This window comes from Protomyctophum parallelum (genome assembly GCF_964188405.1).
Source record: "Protomyctophum parallelum genome assembly, chromosome: 22".
Lineage (NCBI taxonomy): Eukaryota > Metazoa > Chordata > Actinopteri > Myctophiformes > Myctophidae > Protomyctophum > Protomyctophum parallelum.
In genome coordinates, this window is record NC_139714.1 from 27,988,533 (window position 1) to 28,011,366 (window position 22,834).

The following is a 22,834-nucleotide window of genomic DNA, read 5'->3' on the forward strand; positions in this document are numbered from 1 at the left end:
CGTATTATCCATCCGATTCCGATGGAAGTCATGATTTAACCTACCACAACTCTAGCCAGACTCGGAGCCCCATGGAGAGCCAGATCACCCAGATCATCTGCGCCAACAACGGCTCCATGGACTTTGACGAGCTGGTGGTGAACGTGACCTCCTCGCCGCTGGACAACGACATCACGGAGGTCCTCTCCAACCGGGACAGGTTCCTCAGAGCTGTGCTCAACGGACGGGAGAAGGTGATCTCCAAGACCCCCATGAGGATCTGCGGGACCCGGGGCTGCTGCGGGGGGTCCGCGTGGGGGGCCAGGGGGGGTCCGGCTGGTGTATGTTCAGACCTACACCTGTGTAAGAAGTTCCTGCTGGGACACTGTACGTTTGCACAGCAGGGGAGGTCAGTATATTGTGTATTTGATATTTTATGGTATTTTATTTTATGTTGTATGTAATGTAATCTGCCTTGTAAGGATGGTGTATCAGTGTATTAGTCAGTTTGGTATTCACTTGATCATTGTTTTCGCAAACTGTCATGTCGGTTTATTGTCATTGTTTATGTTGTGAAAAGTGTCCTGTAAGTAGCCTATAGTCCATATGGGCTGGGCTTTTTCGGAAACATGACACTAAAGAACCAATCAATCATATAGCTTTCGGCTGCTTCTTCTTAATTGTCACGTTGTTTTTTTTTAGCCTAATCGAAGGTCGAGTTTTGTTTTGTCTAAACTGATCTTCAGCTTCCACTAAAACTATAACAGCTGAAACCATATGGTACTGTTTTTACGCACCTTTTGCTCCAATTTTAATTAAAGATAAAGTCTACATAAAGGTACATATTTTAAATATAAAGGTCTCACCCTCAGAACTAAGGATGTTATGATACTCTTCACTTCACTATTGTTCAACAAGCATTTTAATCACATCGGTGGACATTTTCCTCCTAGAGTTATAATGTAATCACAGTGCAACACAGCTCTCTGCCGATAGGGCGCGTAGTTGAAAGCATAATGGTGAAAATAAATAATAAAAAAGACCAGGTCCATTAGTTATTCAGCATTTGAGCCACAGAGCATTATGACATTTAGCCTCTCAGACACAAAATGAAATAATATGTTTGTCGTTGTTGGATAAGATTGTGTACACATTTCCATGCTGTCTCTCCTAATACCATTAGGAGAGACAACAGGCAAACTGTAACTGTCCCAGCAATGGGTATTTTGTAATTTTCTATTTTCTATTTTCTATTTTCTATTTCTATTTTCTATTCTATTTTATTGCTTACCTTTCGGCAAATACAAGATGGAAACATTATAGGTATGTTTATTTGGGTACACATTGTATTTGCATGCCGTGTGTGGTGCCTGGTCTTTAATGCTGTTCATTATGACCTGGTGAGGGCATGCAGGAAGAACCCAGTGAGTAGAGTGAGGCAGCATTAATGGCACCTGTGTGAGCTGGCTCAGGCAGAACAAGCTGAGTTTCAGTGGTGCAAGGAGCTCTTCTCACGTCAAAAAAGAGCGTCCTTAAATAGAAAATATAAGAGAAGATAAAGTAGCTCTCCTAAAATAATCGTCAGAAGGCGCACACGGCATGTTACATGTTGTTGTTTTCTTTGTTTGTCATATTTCTGCTGGATAGGAGCCGTTACAACTAGTTTAGAACAATAAATTACTACTTGTTACTAACTACTACTAGTTTAGAACAATAAACTACTACTTGTTCTTTTAGGAGACCGTGTCAATTCGGACACGACCTGAGCACCTTCCAGAACTCGTGTGTTCTGCGAGGACACGGCCTGTCGGACCTGACCCTGAGCCAGCTGCGCTCCTTGCTGCTGCAGAACGACCAGAGCCTGCTTCCACCCGTAAGTATGAACCCATTCTGACCTGAGATCAGATTCTAAAAATGTCTTCTGCATCCTGACAGTTTTCCATTCTGACCTGAGATCAGATTCTAAAAATGTCTTCTACATCCTGACAGTTTTCATTCTGACCTGAGATCAGATTCCAAAAAATGTCTTCTATGTATTTGATTTTTCAAAAATAGCAGACCTACAAGCTCGTATCGCGCCACTCGGTGGCGCGCTATGAGCTTGTAGATCTGCTATCTTTCAATAGCTAAAGCACGACATGATGCTAACACCAAAATGGGTTCCCGCCCAAAATGGGTTAAGACGAAAAATGTTCGTCGTCGACTACCTTTTTTCAACGACGTAAACTAAATGGAAACTGAATGAAAACTAAGCCATGGTGACTAAAACTATAAGCTAAATTTTACTGACAATTTCGTCAACAGATAGAATCTAGACTAAAATGTTAGGAATGGACTAGTGGACAAGAGATCCAGTACGTCATTTTATACTTGGTTGCATGCTGAAAATAGCAGATCTACAAGCTCACAACACTTCGCACTGCGACGCGTTCTGAGCTTGTAGATCGGCTATTTTCAGCAAGTGTAAAATCAGTCATTTCGACGGCATCAAAGCCTGTCTAAATACATCTTAGTCGACTAAATCAACTGTAGATTTAGTCAACTAAAATCTTAGGATACCACTAAAACCTTCCGGGTGACTAAAACTAAGTGAAAACTATTCAAGAGACTTTGACTAAAACTAAAATAGAAATCTGCTGCCAAAAACAACACTGGTATGACCTCGCAACATAAAACAAAAAAGCATGACTCTTTTCTCTCAAGGTTTCTGGAAAGATTGCTGGCTTTTATATTCTGGCCGTGTGTGTGTGTGTGTGTGTGTGTGTGTGTGTGTATGTGCGTGTGTGTGCGCACGTGCGTTTGTGCATGTTGATTTGTTTATTAGACAGAATGTAAAAACGGCGTCAGAGTATTCAGTTCAAAAGGGATAGCACAAAAAAACAAGTCCTTCCATTTAGGCCTCATGCAACAGTCTTGTGTCTGAATAGAACAACACTATACTAAATATTCGCCTTTTGGTGTTCTTTTGGTATGTTACAATTTAGCTATTGAAAAATAGCAGATCTACAAGCTCATAGCGTGCCACCGAGTGGCGCGCTACGAGCTTGTAGGTCTGCTATTTTTTGAAAAATCGACGACATAGAAACATGGCTTTTTCAGAAAACTGTCAAGACATTTTTAGAATCTGATCTCAGGTCAGAATGGGTTAAATTACTCCGTTATGTGTTTCTCATAATTGCTGTTCCTAGATCTGCTTCGACTACAACAACGAGCGTTGCCAGGCGGGGGAGAACTGCAAGCGGCTGCACATCTGCCAGAGGTTCCTGAAGCTGGCCCCCTGTAGCTGTCCCAAAGCACACGACTTCCACGAGCCCCAGCCGCTGAAAACCCTGCAGGTAGGCTGAAACTAAGACCGAAACCCTGCAGGTAGGCTGAAACTAAGACCAAAACCCTGCAGGTAGGCTGAAACTAAGACCAAAACCCTGCAGGTAGGCTGAAACTAAGACCAAAACCCTGCAGGTAGGCTGAAACTAAGACCAAAACCCTGCAGGTAGGCTGAAACTAAGACCGAAACCCTGCAGGTAGGCTGAAACTAAGACCGAAACCCTGCAGGTAGGCTGAAACTAAGACCAACACCCTGCAGGTAGGCTGAAACTAAGACCGAAACCCTGCAGATAGGCTGAAACTAAGACCGAAACCCTGCAGGTAGGCTGAAACTAAGACCGAAACCCTGCAGGTAGGCTGAAACTAAGACCAAAACCCTGCAGGTAGGCTGAAACTAAGACCGAAACCCTGCAGGTAGGCTGAGACTAAGACCAAAACCCTGCAGGTAGGCTGAAACTAAGACCAAAACCCTGCAGGTAGGCTGAAACTAAGACCAAAACCCTGCAGGTAGGCTGAAACTAAGACCAAAACCCTGCAGGTAGGCTGAAACTAAGACCAAAACCCTGCAGGTAGGCTGAAACTAAGACCAAAACCCTGCAGGTAGGCTGAAACTAAGACCAAAACCCTGCAGGTAGGCTGAAACTAAGACCAAAACCCTGCAGGTAGGCTGAAACTAAGACCAAAACCCTGCAGGTAGGGCGAACCGGATGCACCATTTTCTTTGCACCAAAAATGTGAGACGCCAGAGGGGTTTAATAACAAAATGATAGGCAATATTAGGCCTTTCGTCGACTACGACCAAGACTAAAATGATCAAGGCATTTAATAGCTATTTAGGTAATAACTCCATCCCCCTGTCCCACACAAGCAGTACTTCTGCGCCTCAAATGAACAGTTTTGGTGTGGTCACCTATACCTCTAGGCCCGAGGGGTGAGCCTCCAGCTGCTGTCCTCCATGAAGACCGTTTACATGAACAAGCAGACCTTGAACGCCCAGGAACGCCACAACAACCTCAGCCAACGGCCACAACAACAACAAGCACCGCCGAGCAGAGCCGCTTCTGTCGACGACCTCTTTGCTGCTGCTCTAGGTCAGTGGGGGGGGGGGGGTTGGGGGTTGGGAGTGAATCTGCAGTTCTGATCGCAATGGGAAATGTATATAGGGCTGACGTGGTTAATGTATGTTTTGTAATAATAATCAAAATCTACAAAGTACAGTAACTAGTAACTAAAGTATGTCAAATGATCACATTGGAGTAAAAGTACAGTATTCTCCTCTGAAATGTTGTGGAGTGGAAGTAAAAGTACGGTAGTGATGATTTGACGTACATACTTAGTTCCTGGTTTCCACCACGGCTGTAGGTGGCATGACGTACATACTTAGTTCCTGGTCTCCACCACGGCTGTAGGTGGCATGGCCGTACATACTTAGTTCCTGGTTTCCACCACGGCTGTAGGTGGCATGGCCGTACATACTTAGTTCCTGGTTTCTACCACTGCTGTAGGTGGCATGGCCGTACATACTTAGTTCCTGGTTTCCACCACGGCTGTATGTGGCATGGCCGTACATACTTAGTTCCTGGTTTCTACCACTGCTGTAGGTGGCATGGCCGTACATACTTAGTTCCTGGTTTCCACCACGGCTGTAGGTGGCATGGCCGTACATACTTAGTTCCTGGTTTCCACCACGGCTGTAGGTGGCATGACGTACATACTTAGTTCCTGGTTTCCACCACGGCTGTAGGTGGCATGGCCGTACATACTTAGTTCCTGGTTTCTACCACTGCTGTAGGTGGCATGGCCGTACATACTTAGTTCCTGGTTTCCACCACGGCTGTAGGTGGCATGGCGTACATACTTAGTTCCTGGTTTCCACCACTGCTGTAGGTGGCATGACGTACATACTTAGTTCCTGGTTTCTACCACTGCTGTAGGTGGCATGACGTACATACTTAGTTCCTGGTTTCCACCACGGCTGTAGGTGGCATGGCCGTACATACTTAGTTCCTGGTTTCCACCACTGCTGTAGGTGGCATGGCCGTGGCGCCTGCCAGAGATGTCCCCGGGCAGCCCGCCAACAGGAACAGGAACAGGAGACAGAGAGGAACGGCGGGAGAGCCTGCGATGAAAGGTAAAAGACAAGGAGACTGTTTCTCAGACCGTTTTCACCAATATCAACTTAAGGTCCATTATGTATTCTGCATTTGAGCCACGGAACACCATTTTTATGACATTTGTGACCAAATTTGACTGAGGGACTTTGGAATTTTTTGTTTTTTCATGTCATATGAAAGCAGGGAATCATAGCTTCAAATTGACATATTGGTTGTTCAGTTTGACCCACCAGTTTTGGAGATAAATGTATTGCAGAGAAACAGCGAGTTGAGAAAACAGGCTTGACGGGTTCACTTCTGTGGACTCTAGCATTACACCTATAGCTACATGTTTAAGCATTTATTTCATATTTACATGTCTTCTGTGGTCTCTAACATTACACCTATAGCTACATGTTTAAGCATTTATTTCATTTCAGCTCTGATTTCAGACATGCTCTAGTATGTGAAGAGTCTGCCTGTGCTATTAACTCATTTTGGAAAAAAAGTTTTTCTCCTCTGGTCACATTTAGCCTTTCATAGGAGAGATATCAGGAAAACGTTGACCAAAAATAAAACCAACACATCTAATTGTGTAGATTTGTGACTTCTTGTAAATTAAGTAATGCAGATGTTTAACATTAAACGCTCCAGAGGTAAAGATCTAATAAGGGTCCATTTGGTTACCAACTCTCCATCATTTATCTGCATGGGGACCACCTGGGACCCCCTCAAGGACCACTTGGTTTATTAGTTGTAGGCTATAAGCTATTCATTCACAAAGTAATATTTGTTTCTTTTGTTTTGCTGTTTTTCTCTTAGATAAAACGGAGATATGCATGTACTTCATCAAGGGCCACTGCAAACATGCCGGTGAGTAAAAAATAACCCTGCTCTCTAGACTAGTCGCTTTCCCAAACTTTTTTTCAGGTCAAGGACCCCCAAATTGACACAAATTTTGCCCCGCGGACCCCCGTTTGAAAATAATATGCCAGGGACCCCCATTTAACCCGTTGCATGCTGGTGGTTTTGTGCCGTTCCAGACGGCAAGTGTTTCAAAGTCCATTCCAAGCTACCGTACAGATGGGAGGTCAGGGACGGCCGACAGTGGACAGCGTTACCCCACCAGGAGGAGGTGGAGAAGGACTTCTGTGACCCCAACAACACATCCAGGTGCATATCCATAGTAATCCCCACGATATATGAATCGATTTAATGAAATAAATAAAAAATGATTTTCAAACAAAAAAAATATTGGGGGGCTATAGTGAATTATGGTGTGTGTGATGTGAAATGTGAGCTTTAATCATATTCCATCATATTCAAGTGTTTTTGGAGAGAAATGACTTTAGAGGGGAGCTGTGTGTGTGTGTCTGTGACTGTAGAGGGGAGCTGTGTGTGACTGTAGAGGGGAGCTGTGTGTGTCTGTGACTGTAGAGGGGAGCTGTGTGTGACTGTAGAGGGGAGCTGTGTGTGTCTGTAGAGGGGAGCTGTGTGTGTCTGTGACTGTAGAGGGGAGCTGTGTGTGTCTGTGACTGTAGAGGGGAGCTGTGTGTGTCTGTGACTGTAGAGGGGAGCTGTGTGTGTCTGTGACTGTAGAGGGGAGCTGTGTGTGTCTGTGACTGTAGAGGGGAGCTGTGTGTGTCTGTGACTGTAGAGGGGAGCTGTGTGTGTCTGTGACTGTAGAGGGGAGCTGTGTGTGTCTGTGACTGTAGAGGGGAGCTGTGTGTGTCTGTGACTGTAGAGGGGAGCTGTGTGTGTCTGTGACTGTAGAGGGGAGCTGTGTGTGTCTGTGACTGTAGAGGGGAGCTGTGTGTGTCTGTGACTGTAGAGGGGAGCTGTGTGTGTCTGTGACTAGAGGGGAGCTGTGTGTGTCTGTGACTGTAGAGGGGAGCTGTGTGTGTCTGTGACTAGAGGGGAGCTGTGTGTGTCTGTGACTGTAGAGGGGAGCTGTGTGTGTCTGTACCCAGGTGATGGTCGTTGATGCTCATTAATACATCAAGGAAGGCAATTAATTATGTTTATGCATGTTTATGCACTGTCAAAAGTGATGCTACTTCTTTTGCAATGTAGTTAATTAAAAAATGTGAATTTTTTAAAAACCTGTAATTTTTCTGGAAAATATTTTTTGTTTAAAATATCGTGAAAAATCATATCGTGATACGAATCATATCGTGACTTGAGTGAATCCTTACATGCCTACTCCTATAGAGCGTCGCAGAACCTCCCCCTGGAGAGACCCGGAAAATAAATCCCTGTTCATTTTCCTCATAGACTTTTCAGAAAGTATTTATTTAAAGACGTTTACGCCGCGGACAAAGCCAACTCTTGTCGTGACAAATCATGACAACAAACACAATTTTTCGGGCCAAACAAAGAATTAGAAAGTAGAAAAAAACGGCAGGTTACAACACTTTTGTTGTTGTTTTTCTTCTTTGTAATTTTTTGTTTGTCCAGCCTGTGTTGACCTCTTGACCTCTGTGCTGTCTCCTATCCAGTGGCTGTGTCCAGCAGCCCGTGTGCTTCGACACCATGACCCGTGGACCCAAAGCGGTCCGCCGTCTGTCCACCGTCTCCTCCGTCCTGGAGCCCTCCTTCGTCCTCACCACGGACTGGGCCTGGTTCTGGGAGGACGAGGTCGGAGCCTGGAACCGCTACGCTGCCGCGGTGAGTGAACGGCCGTTAAGATCTGGAACACAGAGTGCCGCGCTACGAGCTTGTAGATATGCCATTTTTGAAAAATATATAATATTTCAATAATAATCACTGATATCGTGTGGTAGATTTTAACCTATATTAAACAGTATATAAGAGTTGATTTCTTAAAAACAAACGTTGAGAGCTTCTCGCAGACCCTGAGCTCATGAAATGGTAAATGGTTCATTTATATAGCGCCTTTATCCAAGGCGCTTTACATATAGTGCATTACATTCACCCATTCACACACACACATTCATACACCGATGGCGGCAGAAAACATGCCTGCACATCAGGAGCAATTTGGGGTTCAGTGTCTTGCCCAAGGACACTTCGACATGTAAACGGGAGGAGCCGGGATTCGAACCGCCGACCCACGGATCATTGGACGACCTGCTCTACCTCCTGAGCCACAGGACCCCTGTCCTGACCCCTGACCCTGTCCTCCTGACCACAGGAGCGGTCAGCTAAGACCGACACATCTCCCCGATCCTTGCCTCCCTACACTGGCTTCCTGTGCGCTACAGGATCCAGTTTAAGATTTTAATGTTTGCTTTTAAGGCTGTAAATGGGTTGGCACCGGTCTATATTTCGGAACTTGTAACTCCCAAAGTATCGACAAGGGCCGTGAGGTCGACTGACCAGTCACTTCTCAGGATCCCTAAATCAAAGCTGGAATCCCGGGGGGGGATAGGTCATTCTCTGTTGTAGCACCCACACTGTGGAATGAACTTCCACCTCATGTCAGAGCTTCTCAATCCTTGTCTGTGTTTAAGTCACGTCTGAAAACTCACTGGTACTCCTTGGCATTTGAACATACTGATTAAGAGTTGCTGCTTCCACTGCATTGTGTCCTCATGTTCCCTGTCTATGTACTGTTGTTGTTGTTGTTGCTTTTTTAGTATTTCTTTGTGTACAGCACTTTGTTTCAACCTTGTTGTATAAAAATGTGCTTTATAAATAAAGTGGATTGGATTGGATTGGACAGAATCCTTCCATTGAATCAGCTTTTCAAGCAGTTAGAAACTTAGGTCTACAGTCACATGAATACAGAGTGGGACAGTGGGGGTGACTTCAGGCTGAGTTGATTTTACATATAGATGAAAGGAAACATTTGGTGTGCATACAGTGTGTCTCTCAGAGGCGTTGGCTCTAGAACCACAGCAGACAATAGAGATCCTATCAGTTTAACACTTACAGAGAGCCTCAAAGGGGCTTTCTCTAGGTTCCTGTGACTTTCTCTCTCTCTCTCTCTCTCTCACACACACACACACACACACACACACACACACACACACACACACAGACACAGACACACAGCACGGTGGTTGGTGGTGTAAAAAGTACATTTACTCAAGTACTGTACACTTTTCCTTCACTGGAGTATTTCCCCAATTTTCAATACTTTTACTTATACTTATACTTAGACTTAATGCACTTCCCATTGCAGTCAGAACTGCAGCATCAGCAGTCTGACCCATAGCACTTACCCTACCCCCTTAGATAGCATTTGATACAGACTTAGAGCATGTTATGTAGACACTAGACAGCACTATAATTGCATTGTATGTAGTCATAGCACGTCATAGTACATATGTATAGCATGGTATAGTACTATATATGTATAGTTTCATTATATAGATATTCCACTGTTACTTTCTTAGCTTACGCATGTTTCATGATAAATGCTTTTTATGTGATGTATTCCCATGCTTTTTTGTTCTTGCTTAATGTAAATCGCTCTGGATTAAGAGCGTCTGCTAAATGCCTAAATTGTAAATTGTACTTATTTTACTTCTACAGAGGCAAATATTGTACTTTTATTCCAGTACAATTATTTGAAAACTTTGTCAGAGATGTCAGAATCAGAACCGCAGACTCACTCCGTAGTCTGAAAACCCACCTCTTCAGACTCCATCTTAGCCTGTAGCACTTGGCCCTACTAGCCTCGACGACCTTACAGGCGTATGCAAAGGCTCAACTCATAACTTGGATAGCATGTTATGTAGACATAGCAGTCTATAGTGCAGTGGTAACCAACCTTTTCAAGCCCAAGAGCCCATTTTATTCCCAATTGTAAGCCATGATCTACCACTGAAATATGTTTTTTTAATTTTGATTTCTGACAGACGTAATGCATGTGCACACATTCACACAAATAAATATCAGGACAAAAATACAAATAAATTCTTTGAGGTTTGTTTTTATAAAACAAAATGCAAAGGACTTGATTATACATCACAATATTTAGTTTCTCAGTTCGATGACTATTCACATTTGCAGTTCTGTTCAAATGACAAATGTGTATATGCATTGTTTCATTGTACAGATTGTATAATGTTAGACAGATATTAGGTTTGTAGCTTACTTATGATCCTTGATGAGTATTTCGATCCATCTGATGCATTACCAACCATGTGATTACTGTAAATCGCTCTGGATTAACCTGTTCAGCACAGGAACCACTTTTGGTGTTTAAAGCACTTTAGCTACACTTTAGCTATTGGAAAATAGCAGATCTACAAGCTCGTTTTCTTTGAACCGTGAAAATGTGGAAGCATATTTTTCAGATGGGGGTCGGCTGCCAAGCATGCACCTCCTGGTACCACAGCACCTCTAAGGCCCTCAAGACAAGACTCCAGACTTCCCAAAACAAAATGGTCACCGTCAGCAGTGTTCTATCTGACCTTTGACCTCTGTGTGTGTGTGTGTGTGTGTGTGTGTGTGTGTGTGTGTGTGTGTGTGTGTGTGTGTGTGTGTGTGTGTGTGTGTGTGTGTGTGTGTGTGTGTGTGCTCCAGGGCGGCGGTCACAAAGCGGCGGCCCTCAGCAGTGCAGAGCTGGAGCAGAAGTTCCAGAACGATGAGAAGACCGAGGTGGAGTTCACCGCGGGGTCACAGACATACACGCTGAGTTTCCAAGGTCAGAGTTCAGAGGTCACCGTGGGGTCACAGACATACACCACCATACCAGCTCAGTGGCCTTGTGGTTAGAGTGTCCGCCCTGAGACTGGGAGGTCGGGGTTCGATCCCCAGCCGGGTCATACCAAAGACTCTAAATAATGGGACCCAGTGCCTCCCTGCTTGACACTCAGCATCAAAGGGTTGGATTGGGGGTGGGAAGTGAGGACGCTGGCGTCGACTGTTCGCCGCTTTACCTCCCAATGTATGAATGAATGAACCATTATAAAGCACTTTGAGTAGGCACGTAGTGCATAGAAAAGGGCTTTAAAAATGCAATTAATTATTATTATTATTACACGCTGAGGAGGGCTCGTTCGGAAATACGGTAACCCGAGCGCCGAGTTGTTTCCATTGCACAGTGCGCTATTTCCGAACGCGCCCTGAGTTTCAAGGTCAGAGTTCACCTCTGTGGGGTCAACTCGTCTCAGTAAAACTGTGCCAAATGCAAATCCTTTTCTAAGATCCTCTTTGGGGGAGTGACACGCAGCGGAGGCCGTCGGGCCATCGGGACTCGAACCTGTGACACGCTGTCAGGTTACATAACTTGACCTAGCAGACTGCTAGGTCAAGCGGTCCGGTAGCCTCTCGTGGCCCCAAAAGGCCCTCGGGGCAGTGATATAGTCTGGCCACACGGGGCTAGCGGTCCGCTAGCCTCTCGTGGCCCCAAAAGGCCCTCGGGGCAGTGTTATAGTCTGGCCACACGGGGCTAGCGGTCCGCTAGCCTCTCGTGGCCCCAGAAGGCCCTCGGGGCAGTGTTATAGTCTGGCCACACGGGGCTAGCGGTCCGCTAGCCTCTCGTGGCCCCAAAAGGCCCTCGGGGCAGTGTTATAGTCTGGCCACACGGGGCTAGCGTTCTAGGACCATGTACTGTATGCCATTTCTAACTATATCATTTTATAGGGCTGTCCCGATCGGATCGGGTGATCGGAAATCGGGGGGCCGATCACGTCATTTTCTAATGATCGGAATCGGATCGGGAGCAAAAAAACTTGATCTGGACATCCCTATATATTTTTGAGTGGTGCAACCACTCCCAAGGAACAGCAATGTCCGTGTTCACCTGTGTGTTGTTCACCTATGTGACGTTAATGAGCACCAGTATAATGAGTACCAGTAGGGGCGCTGTTGTGCCAGAAACAGAGAGAGGGATAGTGCTGCACTGTTGCCTGCTAATGAGATAAGAGAGAGAGAGAGAGAGAGAAAGGTGGGGGTGAGTTGCACCACTCAGTTCACACGGGTGTGATTTTTTTTATTGTATTTTGTGTTTTGTTTCTTCAGATATGATCCAGACCAATCATAATAATATTAATGTGTCTTCAGATATGATCCAGACTAATCATAATAATAATAATGTTTCTTCAGATATGATCCAGACTAATCATAATAATATTAATGTTTCTTCAGATATGATCCAGACTAATCATAATAATATTAATGTGTCTTCAGATATGATCCAGGATAATCATAATAATATTAATGTTTCTTCAGATATGATCCAGGCTAATCATAATAATATTAATGTTTCTTCAGATATGATCCAGGCTAATCATAATAATATTAATGTTTCTTCAGATATGATCCAGACTAATCATAATAATATTAATGTTTCTTCAGATATGATCCAGACTAATCATAATAATATTAATGTTTCTTCAGATATGATCCAGACTAATCATAATAATAATAATGTTTCTTCAGATATGATCCAGACTAATCATAATAATATTAATGTTTCTTCAGATATGATCCAGACTAATCATAATAATATTAATGTGTCTTCAGATATGATCCAGACTAATCATAATAATAATAATGTTTCTTCAGATATGATCCAGACTAATCATAATAATATTAATGTGTCTTCAGATATGATCCAGACTAATCATAATAATATTAATGTTTCTTCAGATATGATCCAGACTAATCATAATAATATGAATGTTTCTTCAGATATGATCCAGACTAATCATAATAATATTAATGTTTCTTCAGATATGATCCAGACTAATCATAATAATATTAATGTGTCTTCAGATATGATCCAGACTAATCATAATAATAATAATGTTTCTTCAGATATGATCCAGACTAATCATAATAATATTAATGTGTCTTCAGATATGATCCAGACTAATCATAATAATAATAATGTTTCTTCAGATATGATCCAGACTAATCATAATAATATTAATGTGTCTTCAGATATGATCCAGACTAATCATAATAATATTAATGTTTCTTCAGATATGATCCAGACTAATCATAATAATATGAATGTTTCTTCAGATATGATCCAGACTAATCATAATAATAATAATGTTTCTTCAGATATGATCCAGACCAATCATAATAATAATAATGTTTCTTCAGATATGATCCAGACTAATCATAATAATATTAATGTTTCTTCAGATATGATCCAGACTAATCATAATAATATTAATGTTTCTTCAGATATGATCCAGACTAATCATAATAATATTAATGTTTATTCGGATATGATCCAGACTAATCATAATAATATTAATGTTTCTTCAGATATGATCCAGACTAATCATAATAATATTAATGTTTCTTCAGATATGATCCAGACCAATCATAATAATATTAATGTGTCTTCAGATATGATCCAGACTAATCATAATAATAATAATGTTTCTTCAGATATGATCCAGACTAATCATAATAATATTAATGTGTCTTCAGATATGATCCAGACTAATCATAATAATATTAATGTGTCTTCAGATATGATCCAGACTAATCATAATAATAATAATGTTTCTTCAGATATGATCCAGACTAATCATAATAATATTAATGTGTCTTCAGATATGATCCAGACTAATCATAATAATATTAATGTTTCTTCAGATATGATCCAGACTAATCATAATAATATGAATGTTTCTTCAGATATGATCCAGACTAATCATAATAATAATAATGTTTCTTCAGATATGATCCAGACCAATCATAATAATATGAATGTTTCTTCAGATATGATCCAGACTAATCATAATAATATTAATGTTCTTCAGATATGATCCAGACTAATCAGCGCTACGGCACCAAGAGGCTGGTGAGGAGACGCCCGGTGTTTGTTTCTGCACACGAAGCTCAAGTCATGAAAACAAGGTAATGATATTAATAATAATGGATTGCATTTTTATTATATTGAAATGAAATGGATTGCATTGCATTTTTATTATATTGAGCGCGGCAATCTGTGCCGTGCTACGAGCTTGTAGATCTGCTATTTTCCAACAGCTAAAGTGTAACAGTTGTGTAAATGTTGTCTTCTTAAATCTTCCTTTAATCAGACCAGTGTGTGTCCAGTGGAAACCTCGTATGAATCTGATCTCAGGTCAGAATGGGTTAAATAGTTGTGTAAATGTTGTCTTCTTAAATCTTCCTTTAAATAGTTTTGTAAATGTTGTCGACTAAAATCTTCCTTTAAATAGTTGTGTAAATTTTGTCTTCTTAAATCTTACTTTAAATAGTTTTGTAAATGTCTTCTTAAATCTTCCTTTCTTCAGCCGAAGGAACCCGTCCATCTTCCCAGCTCTGCCGGGACACTGGGACAAGTCCCAGACTCCACAAACAGGATTCAAGGTATTTCGTATTGCATTCGTACGTAGTACATCCCAGTGGAACTTTAAACTGTAACTTTAGTGAAGGAAAAGTACCTACAATAATTGACCCCAAATGAGATCCAATGTCGTCAAGAGTCCTGAAATCTGACAGGATCACATGGTGTTGATACTGGCTACGTTTACATGGGCAGTTAAATCCCCTTTTCATTCCGAATAGAAGTTAAATCCTATTAAACGTTGTTATGTAAACACCTACAAAAACTTAAATCCGAATGAAAATGCTCAAATGACCAAATGCTTGGTCTCAATCGCGCATGTTTCTTTCCTTCCAGTGGAGCTACATGGAGTCCACCGTACGGTCTTCGCTTCCTAACCTTATTTAATTAACCTTGGTTCCTCCTTGGGGGAACATTCTAACCAACATGACTCCATGTCCTCTTGTCCCCGCCCCCCAGAGAGTTACCGTGGCGACCGCCTCGGCGGAATACCGGGAGATCGAGGGTCTGTTCGGGAACACCATGACGGGAGTGGACGTCCTGCACATCCAACGCATTCAGAACAAAGACCTCTGGGAAGCCTTTCAGTTGTACGTCCTTAAAAGCTAATTCAGTACGGGAACCCCTTTCATTGAAAAATAGCAGATCTACAAGCTCATAGCGCGGCACGAGCTTGTAGATCTGCTATTTTTGAAAATCCTTTAAAATGTGAGCAAAAAATTGAATATATTTATTCTTTCACAGTGAACGTTTTTAACTCTTCTCCACTAATCTTTGCTTCTGGGTCCCTGGAACAACATTTTCTAGACTCAAATGTGGACAAGACATCCAGTATAAGTCATTTTACAATTAGTTGCATGCTGAAAATAGACGATCTACAAGCTCACAAGTCACAACACGTCGCTCTGCTATTTTCAGCAAGTGTAAAAACAGTCATTACGACGACAAAATAAGTTTTGTTCGACTAAATCACCTGTAGTTTTAGTCGACTAAAATCTTATGATATTTAGTCGACTAAAACTAGACTAACACTAAAAACATTCCGGGTGACTAAAATGTGGCTTGTGGTGGACAAAAATGTCCACATGATTATTGACCGCAGGTGCGGTGTGTGGTTCCTAACTGATCTCAGGTCAGATCAGGTGCGGTGTGTGGTTCCTAACTGATCTCAGGTCAGATCAGGTGCGGTGTGTGGTTCCTAACTGATCTCCTCTGGGTGTAAAAAAGGCAGAAGGACGTGATGAAGAGGAACAACGGCGGGCAGAACGTGGCCGAGAGGAAGCTGTTCCACGGCACGGACCCCCAACACACCGACACCATCTGTAGACTCAACTTCGACTGGAGGATCTGTGGAACGCACGGCACGCTCTACGGGAAGGGTAGGTTGGGAGAGAGAGAGAGGCTGTGTTTGCGTTTTGGTGCCACGTGTGTGTGTGTGTTTCAGTGTTGTTTTCGTCGACTAAAACTAAGACGAAAAATGTTCGTCGACTATCTTTTTTCACTGACTAAAACTAAATAAAAACGAAATAAAAACAAATCTATGCTGACTGAAACTAAGACTAAATATACTGACAATTTCGTCAACAAATAAAAACTAGACTAAAATGTTAGGAAGGGACTAGTGGACAAGAGATCCAGTTTTATATTGGGTTGCATGCTGAAGTCTAAAATATGTCATTACAACGACATCAAGGCCTGTCAAAACACATTTTAGTCGACTAAATCAACTGTAGATTTAGTCGACTAAAATCGTATGACATTTAGTCGACTAAAACTACCGGTAGACTAAACACTAGAACATTCCAGGCAGTGTTGGGCGCGTTACTTTAAAAAAGTAATTAGTTATAGTTACTAGTTACTTCTCCAAAAAAGTAACTGAGTTAGTAACTGAATTACTCTATTGTAAAAGTAACTAGTTACTAGGAAAAGTAACTATTTGCGTAACAAAAAGTTGTAATATGTCTAAGAATTTGGATTGTTTTTGGGAGCAGGTTTCACAAGGTGCATAGAGTAGAACAGCATAGACAGGTACTTACAAGTTACAACTTACACATAAGACATAATAACCTTTTGCCATGAGGGAGAAATAAACTTCAACTTCAATATATGTATTGCACTTCAATATAATATTTATTGAACCTCAACAGTAAACCAGGTGTAATTGCCTACACCAGTGGCTCTCAAACCTTTTGGACCTCAAAAGTCCAACAACTTCAGACAAAACAACTGGTAGACAATACTGTCTAATTAAAGACACAAATTGGCTCAGAACTTAAGACAACTGGTCAGTGGTCAGTCACACACACACACACACACACACACACACACACACACACACACACACACACACACACACACACGAGAGGCCCTCCCCTCTCTCTATCTCTCTCTCTCTCTCTCTCAAGCACGCATGCAGTCAGGCTGTCAACATTAGCTTTAGCATTAGCATGGCCTGTGTAGCATCAAGCTTTCACAACTGACTGCTATGTTTGTTTTATTCTAACCGTGTGTGAAGCCCAACACACACCGGCTCCGTCCGACGCGGCGCGGCGCGTTGCCGTGCGGCGCCGCCTGGAAAATAGAACTGATTCTATTGGCGCGCCAGGCGACGCAGCGCGACGCGGCGGACGGAGCCGGTGTGTGTTGGGCTTCATGTTTGCAGAAGCAGGAGGTGAAGCAGGAGCAGCAGCCCCATTGCACACAAGCACACACACACACACAGAGTCACAGACACACACACTGTCTGCCGGCCCGTGGTAACAGAAAGCTTGGGGACGCTTAACATAATAACGGAGCACATTTCATTGCCAGTAACGGTAACTGCGTTGTAACGATGACAATTGTAATTAATTAGATTACCCGTTATTGAAAAAAATAACGACGTTAGGTAGCGCCGTTTGTTTAAACGCCGTTATACCCAACACTGATTCCAGGTGACTAAAATGTGACTAAAACTAAGTGAAAACTATTCAAGAGACTATGACTAAAACTAAAATAGAAATTTGCTGCCAAAAACAACACTGGTGTGTGTGTGTGTGTGTGTGTGTGTGTGTGTGTGTGTGTGTGTGTGTGTGAAGTTGTGTGTTTTATTTAATTGTGGTTGGTGCTGCTTGTTTGGCAGTTGCGTGTGTGTTTGATTCGTCTCGGTGCGTGCGTGAGCGTGTGCGCTTGGGTGATGTTTTAACCATTATTTCAAACTTTATCTATTTTTGAAAAATCATGAAAATGTGGCGCACATCTCTGAATATATATATATATTCTTTCAGAGCAAACGTTTTTAACTCAAATCTTGTGGCCAGTTACATATATTTTTGGGGGTCCTTGACGTGAAAATTTGTTTTTCTTCAGAAAACTGTCAGGGTTTAGAAGGCATTTGTAGACACCAATTCAAGAATGTGGAGAGAATTCTGTTGGAAGAACCTAATGAGATTTTTTTATTACACCCAAAATTAAATCGAGACAACTGAAAACAGATCAGCCTTGCTGGAGACAGTGTGGCCACAAGGGGACGGGCCACGCTCATATTTTCTGGTCTTGTCCTAAAATTCAGAAATACTGGCAGGACATCCATTCCACCTTTGAGACCATTCTGTGTTTTGAGATACCTCTGTCTGTTTATTTTCTACTGTTGGGAAATATCCCTGAAGAGTTTCTAACACATGATAAATATTTAATCAAGATCCTCTTAGCAGCAAGTAAAAAAGCAATCACACGACGCTGGTGCCAGCAGGACCCACCAACGAAAGATCAATGGATGGACATTATTGAGGAACTGTATTCTATGGAAAAACTAACATTCATACTTAGACTACAAGAGGATAAATTATATAAAAAGTGGGAAAAGTGGAATCTCTTCTCTCAGCCTAGCGATATTGCAATTGGATTTCATTGAATGTTTTTTGTAATATGAGAAATGCAGCTTTTTTTTCGTTTACTTTTTGTCTTTTTCTTTCCGTATAGTCTTGTCAGTTGTGTTTTTCTTGTCTGTTTCTTCCTTCAATAAAAATTAAGTGAAAAAAAAGAAGGCATTTGTAGAATCGTCCCCATGAGGGTCTAAATGGGTTGATGAACGTGAGTTCACTTTTTTCCCTTTATTCCACGTGGCAGGCAGCTACTTCGCCAGGGACGCCAAATACTCCCACAGCTACACGGGCCAGTCCGACGTCAGGTCCATGTTCGTGTGTCGCGTTCTGGTGGGAGATTACACCGTCGGCAGCCCGGACTACGTCCGCCCGCCCTCCAAGGACGGAGGGGACAGCGTCTTCTACAACAGGCACGCACGCACGCACACAGACCAGATCAAAGAGGGCTTCAGCCTCTGCCTCTTTTTACCCGTCTGTAGAACAACCAGGGGTACTCAACGTTTTTGGCCGGTGACCCGTGGAAATGCTTTGGCCGTGTCTAGAGAAAGTATATCATAAATAAATATGATATACAGCATTTTACCTCGAAAGAAAGTGCCCTCTCCTCTGTTTTAGAAACCCATGTCGGATCCACGCCACATCTCCCAGTATAGCTAAAGAGTGTGGGTGGGTGGGGAAGGGTCGCGCCCCGAAAATAGCAGCTCTACAACCTCTCAACGCTCACAACGCGTCGTGCTGCGACACGTTGTGAGCTTGTATAGATCAACTATTTTCGCCGCTTTGCCAAAAAGTGTCCTTTCGGGGTGATTTCAGCCCCCCTGACTAAGGCCTCACTCACACCTTCGCATCTAGCATACAACATTGTTGGATGCTAGATGTAAACAAAGGGTTTGTTTACGTCTTGCCCCAATGCATTTCCAATGGGAGTCACATGGTTTGACACAACATTTTTGTTGTATGGCTTTCGGCGGTGTTTCGACTGCCCCCCCCCCCTCCCCCTCATACAACACAAATGTTGTGTCAAACCATGTGACTCCCATTGGAAATAATATGGAATAATTAGGAAGGCAAATAAAATCATTGCAGACAACTCCCATCCTGCACATCACCTCTTCAATCTCCTCCCATCAGGCAGGAGATATAGAAGTATCAAAAGCTCAACATCTCGCTTCAGAGACAGCACTTACCCCGTAGCCATTAGACATCTGAACCTCGTAGAAATTTGCACATAGCACTTTAAACAACTGAATGTAATTTCTATATGCTGCTGGTTTCTGTATTGTATTGTCCTTCTTGTTTGTGTATCTATGGTTGTCTGTATATGTTGAGTATGAACCAAGACAAATTCCTATCAACTTGTTGACATGGCAAATAAATTATTGAATCTTGAATCTTGAAATGCATTGCGAGCTTGCGTCGGTAAACAAGTCTCATGCATCAGCTATACGTCGATCTGTTGTGAAGGTGTGAGTCGGGGCCTAACTCTTAACCCATTCTGAACGGGAACCCATTTTGGTGTTAGCATCATGTTGTGCTTTAGCTATTGAAAAATAGCAGATCTACAAGCTCATAGCGCGCCACCGAGTGGCGCGCTACGAGCTTGTAGGTCTGCTATTTTTGAAAAGAAAAATAAGACTGACATATTTAGAATCTGATCTCAGGTCAGAATGGGTTCATCAGACCAGTGTGTGTCCAGTGGAAACCTCGTATGAATCTGATCTCGGGTCAGAATGGGTTAACATTCCCTCTGCTCGTCCCTGTTCCCACGGCAGCTGTGTGAACCGCGGGGACGACCCGTCCATCTTCGTGGTGTTCGACAAGCCCCAGATCTACCCCGAGTACCTGGTCCAGTACCAGGTGAAGACCGCCGCCTCCTCCTACTCCTTGTTCTCAACGCCGGCGACCAGCAGCGTGTCTGTGCAGTACAGGTACACCGTACAGCCCCTCAGACATTATTACCTGACGTCGATTTTTTTTTAAATGTCTTCTAAATCCCGACAGTTTTCTTGAAAAACCCATGTTTCTACGTCAGTGGTGCTCAGTATTTCATGTCAAGGACCCCCAAAAAATATATGTAATTGGCCGCCGACCCCCATCTGAAAATATGTTGTTCCAGGGACCCCCCCCCCCTCCCCAGAAGCAACGATTTGAAAAGCGTTTGCTCTGAAAGAATATATATTGAAAGATTAGCGCCACATTTTCATGATTTTTCAAAAATAGCAGATCTACAAGCTTTTTCAATAGCTAAGGTGTATCATAATGCTTAAAACATCAAAAGGGGTTCCCGTCCAGAATGGGTCAAGGGCTGGGATGGCTCCGAATTTCCTCCAGTTTAAACGAGACAAAACCAGAAACAATAATTCGTATTGTTCTCCCTAACTCCTAACTCCTTCTTTCCCGTCTTCCAACTCATACAGTCCGTTTTAATGTTTTTATTCCATTATTATTATTATTATTATTATTATTATTATTAAAGGACCACTTCACCACTTTTCAACCTATCTTCATATAATAGGTCCTCACTAATGGCGGACCTATTATGGTGCAATTTTTTTCTACTCTGTCTGTGTCTCATAGGAGGGCTGTGGGCAATTCAGAAACCGTCTTCCAGTGACATCATCGATGGGGAATACAAGCTAATAGAAACTGCAGGCTTTCTAGTCATGAAAAGTTGCAATGCGAAAATGGAAGCCATCGTTCTCACGATAATGAAAATCTAAACATTTTTGTAAAAGAATTTTGTTTAAAAAATAATCTGCCTAATGATGATGTCACTGGAAGACTGTTTCTAAACTGCCCACAGCCCTCCTATGAGACACAGACTGAGTAGAAAAAGATCGTGCCATTTTATCATGATTATTAGTGAGGACCTATTATATGAAGATAGGTTGAAAAGTGGTAAAGTGGTCCTTTAACCCATTCTGAACGGGAACCCATTGTGGTGTTGGCATCATGTTATGCTTTAGCTATTGAAAAATAGCAGATCTACAAGCTCATATCGCGCCACCGAGTGGCGCGATACGGGCTTGTAGGTCTGCTATTTTTGAAAAATCGAAGAACGACTGACATTTTTAGAATCTGATCTCAGGTCAGAATGGGTTCATCAGACCAGTGTGTGTCCAGTGGAAACCTCGTATGAATCTGATCGCAGGTCAGAATGGGTTAATATTATTAATATTACAGTACAGGCGTGATCTTTGATTCTGACCTCTCATTTAGTCCTGGGGTCTCACCAAGTAGTGCAGACATATATAAGATAAATAAATACAGTCATTATATCATTATCATTACAGTACACCTGCACCCAGACCTGCAGCTGCACCTGCTGCTGCACTGATGACACCTGTAGCTGCAGCTGCACCTGCAGCTCTGAGACCAACACCTACAGCTCTACCTGCAACTCTGAGACCAACACCTACAGCTGCAGCTGCTGCTGTACTGACACCTGTAGCTGCAGTTCTGAGACCAACACCTGTGCCTGCAGCTGTGCCTGCAGTTCTGAGACCAACACCTGTGCCTGCAGCTGTGCCTGCAGTTCTGAGACCAACACCTGTGCCTGCAGCTGTGCCTGCAACTCTGAGACCAACACCTACAGCTGTACTGACACCTGTAGCTGCAGCTCTACCTGCGCCTGCAGCTGTAGCTGCAGCTGCAACTCTGAGAGCAGCTGTAGCTGCAGCTGCAACTCTGAGAGCAGCTGCAGCCACGCAGGACACACAAGCGGCACTCTTACAAGCACTGTACAGTCCAGTACCCAGACCACTGTACAGTACACCTGCACCCAGACCCACGGACCCCGGAACTCTCCTGACGCCGACACCTGCGCCCAGAGTCCGAGCGACGCCCGCCGCAGCCCCTGCAGCAGTAAAGGGACCCGCTCCAGCTGCACCCAGAGCTGCAACGCCTGCGGCGGCGGCGGCGGCAGCAGCAACGCACCGCCTTCACTTAGCCATGGAAAGAGCAGCCAGGCAAAGCGCAGCCATGCAATGGATGCGCGACCCAGCGTTGCATCCATTGCATCCACAGCACAGTGCTCCACCCAGACCCGCGGCCCCTAGCTACGTCCTGACGTCAACCCCCCCATCACCTCCGGCCACGTCTTCTTTTTCTTCGTCTTCTTCTTCCTCCTCCTCCTCACGGCAGAAGACAAAGAAGGACTGCGTCGTTTGTTGAATGTGACACTGAGGGGCGCCGTCATCGATGCGACGGTACAGGGGTCATTTGATGATGCGGTGCCGTGCCACGGGACAAGTGTGTTCCGACTGTTTCCGCCGTGGCAAAGGCTTGGTCTTCCCCGTGGGAAAACGTTTGATTTCCTTCTGACG

The 22,834-nt window shown here is 43.3% G+C and overlaps 1 protein-coding gene across 1 annotated transcript; it reads left to right on the top strand.

Annotated features, from left to right (window-relative positions):
• Positions 1 to 24: 24 nt before the first annotated feature.
• On the top strand, positions 25 to 22,567 carry LOC310879787 (protein mono-ADP-ribosyltransferase PARP12-like; the record flags this gene model as incomplete). Its single annotated transcript, XM_083794617.1, is given in 17 exon segments — positions 25 to 388; positions 1,717 to 1,852; positions 3,168 to 3,314; positions 4,226 to 4,394; positions 5,333 to 5,434; positions 6,219 to 6,269; positions 6,440 to 6,569; positions 7,895 to 8,063; positions 10,893 to 11,013; positions 14,096 to 14,192; positions 14,594 to 14,669; positions 15,106 to 15,236; positions 15,874 to 16,025; positions 18,754 to 18,919; positions 20,282 to 20,363; positions 20,366 to 20,437; positions 21,803 to 22,567. Coding segments are annotated over 17 exon segments (2,883 nt in total). The 5' UTR covers positions 25 to 71.
• Between the last annotated feature and the right edge of the window lie 267 nt (positions 22,568 to 22,834).